This window comes from Schistocerca serialis, chromosome 5, assembly GCF_023864345.2.
Source record: "Schistocerca serialis cubense isolate TAMUIC-IGC-003099 chromosome 5, iqSchSeri2.2, whole genome shotgun sequence".
NCBI lineage: Eukaryota > Metazoa > Arthropoda > Insecta > Orthoptera > Acrididae > Schistocerca > Schistocerca serialis.
In genome coordinates, this window is record NC_064642.1 from 410,844,133 (window position 1) to 410,857,984 (window position 13,852).

The window sequence follows — 13,852 nt, forward strand, 5'->3', positions numbered from 1 at the left end:
TCAACATATTGTAGCACTTTTTCAGCCTCATTGCAGAGACTTAGAAACTCTACCTGAGGAAAACAATGTAGGCGACCTGGACAGTTCTAAAGTAAAAATATTTGTCATTAAAATTGGAATTATCTTGCAGATCAGTCAGTTACATCTGTGCATGCACAGTGGCAGTTTCAACTGACATGGCAAACAGGCTCAGAAACAGATGTAAGATTGACAATATCCTCAAAATCATTGAAAAACTATCCTTGTGATTCTTTCAAGGCCACCAGGTATTCTTAAACCCTCACATTTTCTTTAACACCAGTGAGCATATGGAACTGGACTATCTTTGACAGGATGTGACCCTTCTACAATGTGATTTTCTTTTTAAACTCTTCCCCATCTTACCATGGGCAGTCTGCAGTCAAGTCCACTTAAAATGTGATTCCGCAATTTACTTTGGATGTTCTAATTTTTGTTCCTACACTCCTTTTTCCTTAAGTCCAAAATGGTGAGCTGCAAATCAAAACCTTGTTCCAGGCATGCCCCTTGACTTAACCAACACACTTTGCAGTAAAATATGAAGTCGCAATACTCTTCGTTCAGTTTGTCAAAAACTGTTGCAACTGACAATAGAATAAAGCATGCGACTTCAGAAATTTTACTACATGTACCACCAATTTCTTCACATGCTTCAGGCCTGCAAGTTTGGTAGAAAGGGCTTTTCGATGTACACTGTCAACTACTACTTTAAATTTTTTCTGCATAATAGTGGAATGTTGTTTTACAGAAAATAAGCAATACCTGCTGCTTATGCAAATTGAGAATGCTCATTCTTCTCTTCTGTCAATACCATTCATTACAAAGATTGTGATCATAGATCGCTAGACTGCCTCTTTTTGGGCAAACAGCCACTGGACCAGCGAATATCCTTCATATCGCAAACAAATAGCGAAGGTTAAACAGTGCTGACAGCATTATTCTGCTGAACTTAGAGTGTTGTGCTGAGCGAAAAATGCTGCACTGCAATGGTAAATGAAATTTCATGCTGTTTCAGGTACTTCCAAGAAGGACCAAGCACAGCCAAGTGACAGGCCGACCCTTGGCCTGCACACGTGACTTTTGGCACGCCAAGGCCAGTGCTGATCAACACCAATGAATTGTCACATTCTCCCACAATGCTGTAGGCCACCCCCCCCCCCCCCTTCCCCCTCTGTAGAAAAAACACTAGTACAATGTTTGACTCAACTCCAGCCTAATAGCTGCCACTGAGATGATATAGTCATCACGATACCTTTAACTAAATTATTTTAGTTAGGAACATACTTCTTTCAGAATGCATTTTTCAACTGTTACAAAATCTGCCACAAAATCTAAATTGCATTCATCTGAACAGCTTACCTCCAAATGGATCTGCAAGACCAGAATTCGCACGAACCCTCTGCACCTGCTCCTTTTCCTTTTGAGCAGCAGTTCTCTGTGTTTCTTGAAACTTGTTAAGAGCTGTAGTGAATTCATCTGACAGGCGTTCCTTTTGCATCTTCCATTGCCTCTGTAGTGTAAAATGAAAAATCAGCAACAAAATGTTAGAGAGCACTTACAGAAGAAATTCTTTTACTGAAATAATAATGGCATAAAGATGTCAATTGAGGTAATTGGAAACAGAGATAAAAAAGAGAGGAAACAGAGGGTGGGGGAGAGGAAACAGAATTATTGATTCAGTTTTGTGATTATTTATTTATTTTATTTTGGCTCCAAATTCCAGTTCCCATCTTTTTTTTCTGCGGTGCAGTTAAACAATGAAGGTGATAAACCACCCCCTAGTCTAATGCCATTGTTTTCATTTATTTCAAATGGTTGAGATACTTCTCCCACAACCTTAACTTTAGATATTGTATTTGTTAGGGTTTCATGAATTATGTTTGCTAAGTTGGCTTTAAATTCAAATTCTCTAATGATTTATTTACTGTTTTTCTGCACATCAAATTAAATTTTTTTTAAATAAATAAATGATACTTCTATAGATTTGCTGGTTTAAGTTTTGCATTTTTGCATTGAATTATTGCTTTTAAGTTGAAAATCTGTTGTGTGCAGGATCTTCCCTTTCAAAAACTGCCCTGATATTCTCCCAGTGTTTGAAGTTTCTTCCATCCTATTAAAGAGAATTTTTGAGAATATTATTCTGCCACTGGCAGAAGTTACACTGCCCTGTAATTCCTGACATTTCATCTGTCTCCTTTTTTTATGTAGCATGTGGATTAATGCTATTTCCATTCTTCTGGAACTCTGTTTTCCAAATGTTGGTAAAAAGTAAGTGTAGGTCACTCTAATCTTTGTTTCTGACCATTTCAATACATCTGCTGTAATGAAGTCTCCACAACTTGATTGTTGCTTTTAAGTGTTTTGAGGGGCTTCATGATTTTTTTGCTCTTTAGTGGTCTCAATATTTTCTGGTATTTGTGGAACCTCTTCTTTAATCCTATTTTTCACCATTTTCATCTTTGTAAGAAAGGCTTGGTGCCATTGCATGTTCAAAAGTTTGGTACAAAATTTCTAGTACTGTTTTTGGTGAAAGTTTCTTTTATTTCTAGAAGTTGTTTTCTGGATTATTTTTTATGTTTCTTTTCTTTGTCGTCTGAACACTTTATTATTATTATTATTATTATTATTATATCCTCTATATATGACAATGCATACATAAGATGGCATAGCATGCTGCTTGATGTACACAGTTCTGAAGGAGACCACTGATGATCGTAACTGGTCAGTTGTGAAAACATGAAAGTGATTGTGTATGGAAATAAAATTGTTAAAATATTAAAACTAAACAAGAACATGCTTGAAACTGTAGACAAACATTCATAAAATTAAGGATCAGACACTGTTGTAATACATGTTCTTTAAGTTTCATACAGTTCTTATTCACTCATTATAATGAAATGGTCAACACTATTTCAAGTAAACCTGTCAGCTTTTCGATAGATTTTGCAATCTTTCTACATGACAAATACAGGGAGAGTACAAAAAGTAAAAGGAAATTTCTGATATTATGAAACATGGCTGAAAAGTATTTGTACAGTAACAATATCATGAAAAGGAAACGTGCTACTCACCATACAGCATAGATGCTGAATCGCAGAAAAAAGATTGTCACAAATTAGCTTTCGGCCACACACACACACACACACACACACACACACACACAAACCTGTGGCTGGCTTCAGTTGCCTTGACAAAGGCCATACTGTCTGAAAGCTAATTTGCGACAATCTTTTTATTGTGCCTATCTGCGATTCAGCATCTCCACTATATGGTGAGTAGCAACTTTCCTTTTCATAATATTGTTATGTTCCATCCTAGATTTTCCATTGTTTGATAAGTGTTTGTACAGTGCTACCCATACTGGATATTTAGTCTGTTGTCAGTCGCCAAATGGTTACATTTGCTTTTTATAAAAATTGATCAGAGAATTTTCATTAAATTTTGCTATAACAACAGAATAAAGTGCTTCCAAGTTTTATAAATGTTAAATACTGCTTTTCATGAGACTGCTTGGAATAAAAGGCTTACAAAAAATAAAAGAAATGATTGCTAACTGTGGTGTTGTCCTCTGTTACACACACAACATCTAGCAACCCACACTGAGATTCAACAGCTGGCACTAGCAAGTGCCATATGTATCACCAGACACCAGCTGAATAGCACACCTGCATCCAACAGAAAGCTGAGGCCAGGGAAATTCCTCCATGAAACAAGTGCAGCGGCATCTCTGCACAGCTCTCTCTCTCTCTCTCTCTCTCTCTCTCTCTCTCTATATATATATATATATATATATATATATATATATATATATATATATATATATATATATTCACCAAGTGCCTGGTCTCAGTCTTGTTTTAGATCTTGAGCCAGCTTTGTCAATTCATGTACTACCCATTTCCTGTGTTTCTAGTTATGATTTCCTGGACTTTGACTGCTAATGAGAATTATAGATTGTACTTTAGTGTGGTATGAGCCGCATCATTATGACTAAAGTAGTTAATGCATCTTGTTGCTGCCACAACACTGAGGAAAGCGTTTTAGCTAGAGTAATAAATATCAGTATGTGTTCCATGTGTGTTATCCTGTTTGCTTCACAGTTCCTTCCCCACTGCAGACAAATCCTAGGATACAAAAGCTGACAATGAGGTACTCTTCATCCACACAGAGTTTCAGTCCTGCCATACTGTCTGACAATGAACAGTTTCCAAGGACTTATATGATGGTGTGTGTGAGCTTCTTACTTTTGAAGGGACTGTGGAGGGCAATTGGGTCACTGTCTGGTTCTTTTAACATGTGGTTGTGGCCACTGGTCCTCATGGTTAACCAGACACCAGAACTAACTCAGATATTACAGGGGCAGCAGAGGTAACAGTTACTCCAGGTATCTCAACTGGTTCAACTCCAATGTACAGTAACAGTATCTCAACAAGCAATGTCAATGTCAGCATACAAATTCAGAGAATTAGACAGTCAACAGGAAGATGGTCTGAGTACCGTGCACAACTGAAGGCACACTTTGTTGTGCACAATGTTACAGGTACAGATTGTATAGTAAATTTTCTCTAAACTGCAGATATCAATGTGTATCACTTGCATTCCAAGCATTTCTCAGAGTCTCATTTGGAGACTGACTATGAATGGTTAGTGGATAAGATTAATGCCTATTTTGAGGCACAAATTCTTATGGTATTGTTAGATACAAGTTTTTCCATATGCGGAAGCAACTGCACCAGTCACACTGATAGAGGACAGCACAGCTTAGTGGCCTGATGCAGTACTTTTTGACAGTCTTCAGGTGATGCTATGTCACAAGATTCCATCGTGCAAAATGTGTTGGATGCTAGAATTTGAGCAGACTTTCTAAACTTGCCAGATCCTAGCCAAGAAAAGTGCTTAAAATCCTAGAGCTGCATGATACTTTTGACAGTGAAGAGGTAGATTTGAACAATCTGGCTATTTCTGCCATTAAGTGTAATGGTACCCATCTATTTCTGCAGCACCCCAATACAGTGTGGCAAGCCAGGAGCAGTTATCATTGTTAGCCATGCAGTCAGCGTGCTACTGCAACAGGATGCACTGTTAAGTCTTGTCCACAGTGCGTCATTACATATGAATGTAATGAGTGCCCTTGCCAGGAATCAAAATATTCTTTCTGTGGGAAGCAAGACAGTCAAATTTTTTGTAAATATGCAGATTGCTAATGACGGTGGTTGACTGCAGTTGGATACCACCACTTACGTCACATTCCTCAACAGACGGACGTATGCACATGTGTACCCCCTGGGAAACACCTTGGCAAAGCAGGCTGGCACTACTCCCACAACCTACCTCTTGGGCAGCACAGCCTATATGTCAAAGGCTTGGAAATCTTTCCTGCCGTGGCATGCTGGCTGCCGTGCCAAGCAGGCCCGATACTATTCCAACACAATAAGCCTGTTGTACTGGGTAGCCTACACATTGGAGGCTGGAAAACTGTCTCCTGCCCCTAATATGCAGGCTGCTCTCCAACACACCTGTCATGCTGGGCTGCCTGTATAGCAGGGGCTGAAAAAAAAAAAAAAAAAAATATTCCGAAGTTTCTTGGAACAGCTTACTGCAACTGTACCGTCCTGCATCAATTATCTGGATGACATTGTCGTTTTCAGGATGTACTCCCACTGAACATTTAGCAAATCTTTAGTGTCTTTTCCAAGAACTTAAAGACACCAGCCTGGAGTGTAACAGAGATAGGTGTTCCTTTTCCCGATGCAAATACAGTAGTTAGGGCATATTAACACTCATGGCATCCACCCTTCACAGTCACATAGATCTACTATAATGGATCTCCAGCCCTTCACAATGATATCAAGATACCTAACATAGTGCAAATTATTCTTGTTGTGGGAGTCCTACAGCTGTCACCACATCCCATATCTCTCTCTCTTCAAACACCAAAATTTCGTCTTTCTTCCTCATCCTCTTCTATTCCTCTTCTCTCTACCGCTCCTCAGATACCACTTAGCCACACTTTCCATGGTCTTCCTCTTCTTCTCCTTTCAGGAGGTTGCCATGAAAATACTCTCTTGGACATCTGTCTTCATCCATTCTTGTGAAATGTCCAGACCATCATAGCTGTCTGTCTTCCACTCTAGCCACAACACTATGAATGTCTCCTTTTTCTTATGTCCTCATTTCTTACATAATCATGTTGAGAAATTCTACATGCTTTTTTGAAGTGGTCCACTTCTAAAGCTCTAAGTCTCTCTATTTCTTTCTTTGAGTTCCCAGGACTCACTACCATAGCTTGGTATTGATTCCTTGGACAGTTTGTATAAATGCATTTTAACATTTAAACTCATTTTTGAGGACCCAACTACTGGATTTAATTTTTGGATAGCCACTCTTTCCTGACCCATCCAATGTTAGGTATCTCTGTCACATCTTCCACCGTGTGATATGATGTTACCCAGGTACTTTAACTCTTTACACGATTTAATAAGACGTCATCATCCAAGTTAGTTCCCTTTCTCCGCAATATAAACATCTGTCTTCCCAAAACTAATTTTCAAACCCCACTTTTATATTCTTCCAACAACTTCCTAAGCAAATAAGATACGTCTGGTATTTTTATCATCATCCTCTATAATGACCTGATCATCAGTATAAGAAAGTGTAGTTCTCTAATTCAATCTTGCACTTTCTACACCACAGATCCAGTGCCTTCTGCACATCTTTAATAAGAGAGTGGAAGACAGACAGCAGCCTTGCTTCACTCCTTTGGTTATTCTGAGGGCCTCTCTAGAAATTTCTTTCCCCACTTTATTGATACATTGTGCTGACTTGTAGAGGTTTATGATGCTTTTTACATAAATTTTTGGCAGTTCCCCTGACCACAGAACTTTGAACAACAGCTTTAGTGACATTGTGTCATGTGCTTTCTCAAGATGGGTGAGAAGCAAATGACTGCTTAAATTCCTTTCCAGTCACTTATCCATGATCTGTATTCGGGTAATGATGTTATCTACAAACCACCAGCCTGTTCTGAAACCATTTTGTTCTTCCACTTCATTTACAAACTTCTCCATTTACTCATGATTTGGTGCAACAAACTTTGTTGTTACTTTTCTTTTATATAAGGGGCTTCGATATGGTAAGTTCCACTCTGCTTGAATTCCCTCCCCCTCAATACCACATACATTTATAAAATACACTGAAGGGCCAAAAAAACTGGTATAGGTACGCATTTTCAAAGAGAGAGAGATGTAAACAGGCATAATACGGTGCTGCGGTCAGCAATGCCTATATAAGACACCAAGTGTCTCGCGCAGTTGTTAGATTGGTTACTGCTGCTATAATGGCAGGTTATCAAGATTTAAGCGAGTTTGAACATGGTGTTACGGTCTCCACACAAGCGATGGGACACCACATCTTGGAGGTAGCGATGAGGAGCGGATTTTCCTGAATGACCATTTCACGAGTGTACCATGAAACCAGGAGTCCAGTAAAACATCAGATCTTCGACATTGCTGTGGTTGAAAAAAGATACTGCAAGAACAGGACCAAGAGAATCATTCCAGGGGACAGAAGTGCAATCCTTCTGCAAATTGCTGCAGATTGCTGGGCCATCAACAAGTGTTAGCATGCAAACCATTCAACAAAACATCATTGAAATGGGCTTTTGGAGCCAAAGGTCCACTCGTGTACCCTTGATGACTGCACAAAACAATGCTTTACACCTCGCCTGGGCCCATCAACACCAAATTTGGGCTATTGATTACAGGAAAACATGTTGCCTGGTCAGACGAGTCTTGTTTCAAATTGTATTGCATGGATGGACGTGTATGGATTTGGAGACAACTACATGAATCCACAGACCCTGCATGTCAGCAGGGGACTGTTCAAGCTGGAGGAGGCTCTGTAATCGTGTGGGGCATATGGAGTTGGAGTGATATGGGACCCCCAATACATCTAGATAGGACTCTTCCACGTGACACATACATAAGCACCCTGTCTGATCACCAGCATCCATTCATGCCCATTGGGCATTCCAACTGACTTGGGGCAATCCAACAGGGCAATGCGACACCCCACATGTCCAGAATTGCTACAGAGTGGCTCCAGGAACACTCTTCTGGGTTTAAATACTTCTGCTGGACGCCAAACTCCCCAGACCTGAACATTATTGAGCATATCTGGAATGTCTTGCAACAAACTGTTCAGAAAAGATCACCGCCGTATTTATGGACAGCCCTACAAGATTCCTGTTGTCAATTCCCTCCAGCACTACTTCAGACAGTCAAGTCCATGCCACATCATGTTGCAGTTCTTCTGCATGCTCGCAGGTGCACTACATGATATTAGGCAGGTGCACCAGTTTCTTTGGCTCTTCAGCTTAACTTGCTTAAATATTCATACAGAATGCTTGGGATATACCTCATGAACTCTAACAGTACATTTCTAGGTGCTGGTGATTTCCCAATCTTCAGATTGTAGCCACCTTCTGTACTGCTTTCCTAGTTATTTTCTTATCTCTTCATCCTCCACATTCTCCCGTATCTCCCACTTTATTTCCTTTTACTCTGTCCTGTCTTATGTCAGCAAGCCTTCAAAATGCATCTCCCACTCGACCCAGCTGATATTCAGCATGTTTCCCTTTGGTTTTATAACACATCTCTTACACTTAACATGGTCACTTCGCCCCCATTTACAACAGTTGTATACATAAGTTTCAGAACTACCACTGTTTCTAAGAAAATATAGCAGATATGTAGAGTGGATGCCATTCAGTAAAAGGTCTGCTGAACATTTTTTAGCATGCATATGAAGACTATATCACATTCTCTTCATGTTATCCACAGTTTTATAATAAAATTGTAATCTTTTCAGGGCAATGGTCAGTAGAGAATGATTACCTATCTTGATGATGAATTATCTCTCAATACACAGCATGATCATTTTCCAGTACATCTGCTAATTAAACCACAGTGAAAAATTAAGAGGCTGCAGTGTAAAAACTATCTGACAATAGTGACTAGCTGAAACGATATTTTATTTGCATGAACTATCAGAGCCCACTCTTTTCTGAGTTCCAATGAAGCCTAATATTTCAAATGAAATGCAATATAAGTACTCCAGAATAATCACCACCATTGTTTTCATCACAAAAGTTACCACTACTGAACTCAGTAATGTAGGAACTGAAATTTAAAGTCCTCAAAAGGAACAAAAATACTCTAATAATCTTCATGATAAAATCTTTAATTTTATCACTCATGGGGATGGAAGCTAATCAGTCTTGATCTTGTATAGTGAACTATCCTAGAAGTCACATTAGATGATTCCAGAATGTAGTAAGACAAACCATAATTATGTAATATTTCACATATAAGAACACAACACACAAGTGGCAGATAAGAGTGCACAATTTCACAATTTTATTAGGAAAGGAAACCATCTAGTAAATTCTTATAAACCTAACGTGGGAATATACTACATGAATCATATGTGTTACAAATCATGGAATGATAAAGAATTTAAATTACTTAATGACTATGTGGAAAGAGGCATCTCACAGTGCCCACACCAACTGCTATATCTTGAAAACCCTAAGTATAATACCCTTCTCAGTTTCCATGAAAAAGGAAAAATTCCATTCTTGATACCACTGCATAGTAGTACATTTCTAAAAGCTAACTGTGGTATGTGTAACTTTGTTATGTTGTAAAACTTATATTAAACCAAGAAGTGCTCAAACTGATTACAATTCAAACCTTCACCCACAACGTGTTTAGAATACTGACAAATTTTGCTCCTGCTGAGACATGAATTGTATAGGATCTGTTCGCTGACACTCCACCACCACCATCATCGCTGAATAAAGAGGCTCCTCTAATGTGGTATTAGGGTGGGGGTTGGGAGGGGGGTTGGGAGGGGGGGGGTGGGGGGAGTTGTGGCTGAGGGGCTTTATCACCTTTTGGACACACTGACACACAAAATTGTTCCTCATGATTAATCCTTCCACCCGAACTGAAATTTAGAAAATTCTATAAGCCCTACACATCTAATAAGGTCTTGCATGCCTCCACTGCACATCTCATACCTGCTCACCCACACATCCCTACTTTCTACTTAGAAACTAAAATACAAACCTGGCTATCTCATTGGACCAAGCCTCAAAGTTCCAAACAAACACACCTCAGTCCTCATACACTACAATCTCAAACACATAACACATAGCCCCCAACACCCCACCACATAAAAGACACCAACCACTTCTCATAACAACCCAAATCCCTTAACAGCCCTCTTCCTCTCCAATTCCTCTTTGTCCCTATCCATGCACTCCTAGCTTTATATTAACAACCCACATGCACACAGCCTGTTAGCCCTTTAACATGACCTCTCCCAACACCCATCAGAAACTCTCCCAGAAACCTCACTCACTGTCACTATCGAACTACTTCGTTGTCCTTAAGAACTTCACCTTTGAGATCTGAGTGACAAACAAATCTGGGTGACTCCAAAGGGAATGAGGAATGTCCACTCCATCTTACACCAGGTTATCCATGGATTGCATGACTGACATCCCTCAACTAACATAGGTCGTGTCCACTGCCTTAGTACAGATTAACTGATTGTATTTTTGTGATCTGGGCTCCTGCAGAAGTACAATGGTCTATTTCCCACAACAGCTTAACTCCTATTCAACTTAAATTCACTTGCTTCTTCTCCACATCCAAAGCAAACTTCCGAGATTTTGACCGCCATCTCAGAGTCTCCTGTACCAATCTCAGCCTCTGTCAAATCAAGCAACAAGAAACAATCTCTCCAATTCAACAGCTGTCATTCCTTATGTGTCAAACACTGCCCCTCCTACTCACTAGGCATTCATGGTAATTTTATCTGCTCCAGCATCAAATTCCTTAATACTGACATTTGACCACCACAGCTGCCCTTTAAAACAAGAGCTGGACCCCTCACCACCTTTTACTATCCACGGTCTCTAACAGTTAATTAGCATACTGATTTTTCTCAAATTAAGCCATAAAATGAGACCATCTCTCCCCAATATTTCCCACATGCCATCCCCTGTCACATTGTCCTACTCTAGAACTCTGAAACACCTTAAACTACATGAAATTCCCAGGTTCCTATCCCTGCAATCATTCATGCTGTCAAATCTGTCCCAAGCATCCATCCACTACCACTTACCCCATCCCCACCATTGGTAAATATTAAAGACACAACAACACATGAATACATTCATGTTTATCAACTGACATGTTCACAGCACAGCTTTTATATATCACACACAGAAATGACAAACCTCAAATGAACTTAATGCACGAATGGATACAGGGTAACTGTCTGCCTTGGGGACATCCATTGCTCAATCACTAAGCATGACTCAAGAAAAATGAATGCCTGTTACACCACATGGGATTTCCAACTCTTTCCATTTTATCATACCATCTCTGAACTGAAACTCTATTAGTGTTTGCTAATGTACTAATTTGATTTCTTTTATCTCTGATTCCTCATCCTCACTGGTCCCTTTCAGCTCCACATCTGAGTGACCTGCCCTGCCCCCCCCCCCTTTTCCTTCCTTCTTCCAAGTTTCACCAATCAATGCCTCTTTTTTCCCCCAATGAACAAAGATGAAGAACTGAAAGCCAGGCTATCAATTTTCTGCTTTGATACTATTGGCAGTATGAGGAACTGCACCATATGTAGGTAAATACTGGCTATCGTTCCTTCTCTTTGTAATTTTAACATTATCAGTATAATTGCAATTTTATAGAATTTTACTCCTGTTTCATTGTTTACAAATGAACAACTGTAGGCATATAAATGTTAACTCTTACATTACAAAGCATTGGTTTTTGAAAGTGTCTTTCATATGAAATAATGTGCCTGCCCATGAAACCAAAACCATTTAAGGCTACTCAGAGTTTTAAAGTATGGAATATTGCAATAATGTTACCAAGAACTTCAATATCTTTTCTTCATACACGTCATATACAAAGTTACAGTTTGCTCTAATACCTCTCATTCACACAATGTCCTTTCGAAGCTATTACAATACTACATTATATTGGCTCACAATTCCAAGTATGTCATTTCAGATTTTTTGAGGCAGATGTACCCACATGTTGGGTATATGAACAATACAGTTCAGGTTACAGGCTCACAACACATTCTGAATAACCATTCTGATATAAATAAGAAAAGAATTACTGCAATGTGTACTGGAGGCTATTGAAACGAGCGGATTGCACAGGAGTTCGTGTTATTTAATATTGTCCTTACTAGCAATAAAGATAATTGTGAAAAATTAGTGTGGAACAAATCCTACAAATACAGTAACTTGTAGGTAGTCAGGAGAACTATGCTACATGAGAGTGATGTGCAAGCATAGTTACACTAGGATGATTTAAGGGACATAGTGAATGATACAATGAAGCCCACTAGACAAAATTACACAAATACGGATGGAAAGACAAGATCAAAGTTGATATTATTGGCTGACCCAGTGATCTACGAACACACAGAGAAAGCTGTGATGGCAAAATAAGTATGCAATAAGGAGCACATTTGAAGATGGAGGTCCTACAAGGAAAGTATGACTACTCCATGAGCTTATAACCTCTCAACTGAATAAGTGCTCGAATGTGGACAAGTACATCAAAAAATAATATCTACATCAAATTGACTAAGGAACACTCAGACAGTCCTGATGAATGAATTGACACATTTCTGCTAGCAGGACTGTCCAAAAAATATGCACTCACGAGTATAGGGTTAGAAAGCTCGATTACAGGAGACAGCGCAAAAGTAATGATTCTGCACGATGTCAAGAGTGCATCAGATAGCCATACTCTGCAAAAGGAGACAGCTTCAGCACTTTAAGTATAAAAAGAAGAAACCAGTGAAGTGCCACAAGTGTCAGAGGATGCGTCACTTTGCATCCTTACACAGCAAAAGGCTGAGTACAAAGGAAAAATATATGTTGCAAATAGCCCAAGAGAAAAGTACTACTAACTGAGGGAAGGCATTCTACATCTATCAATGTCTTTGAGAAAATGGGTAATAAAGAACCAGAATGGATTTTAGATTCGAGAGCATCAGCGCATATTATTACAGGTATGAAAGCTCTTGACATGGCTGCCAACTGTTACAGATTGATCATAACTGTTATGGATTAATCACCTTAATCACAGAGTTATGGAAAGTTACTAAAAAATTGCAGAAATAGACATTTCATAATTTGATGTTTAAAAAAATGAAAAAGGTAATGTTTACATTTCACTAATCATATGCTACTAAAATGTTTTATAGATTTTACTGATTTCCTTCCTGAGTACACAGTAAATCTGTCTATGAATGATTTCAGATAGTAATAAACCTGCTTTTGAACCAAGTGATGTCCCAAGGTTTACGACATTTGTCTGAAACCTGTTGCGTTTTTTATAACCGGGCGACATCACAAGATGCACATTTCACCCATTTATCCATACTTATTAATACACACCACACTGACACTACCTTAGTAATGGCCATCTTCTCTAATTTTTTAAATTGTGCTGGGAGTAATTTTGTGATAATCTGTAATTGGTGGCTTTATTTGTCTTTTTAGAATTCAAAACAATGTTAGCTACAAAGGATTTTTTTAGCTATTTTGCCAAAAATGCAAGGAATTCTATGTTTTCTTGCTCCTTTGGAAGTTGTTAATAGTTTCTCTAACAAGCCTGGCACAAATGATACTGCGAGATTAAACAGTGCAAATGATAAATAGACAAAGTGAAAAAAGTAATAGGGTGGAAACTTCTGTACCACTAGTCATGGATTGTAG

At 38.9% G+C, this 13,852-nt stretch overlaps 1 protein-coding gene across 2 annotated transcripts in view; it reads right to left on the bottom strand.

Moving 5' to 3' along the window:
* LOC126481034 (syntaxin-12-like) overlaps nt 1-13,852 on the bottom strand; it is a 59,773-nt gene that overhangs the window by 37,153 nt on the left and 8,768 nt on the right. For both annotated transcript variants that reach the window (XM_050104513.1, XM_050104512.1), the window contains exon 5: nt 1,378-1,528. In XM_050104513.1, coding sequence (XP_049960470.1) covers nt 1,378-1,528 — 151 coding nt within the window. The remainder of the gene's footprint in view (nt 1-1,377; nt 1,529-13,852) is intronic.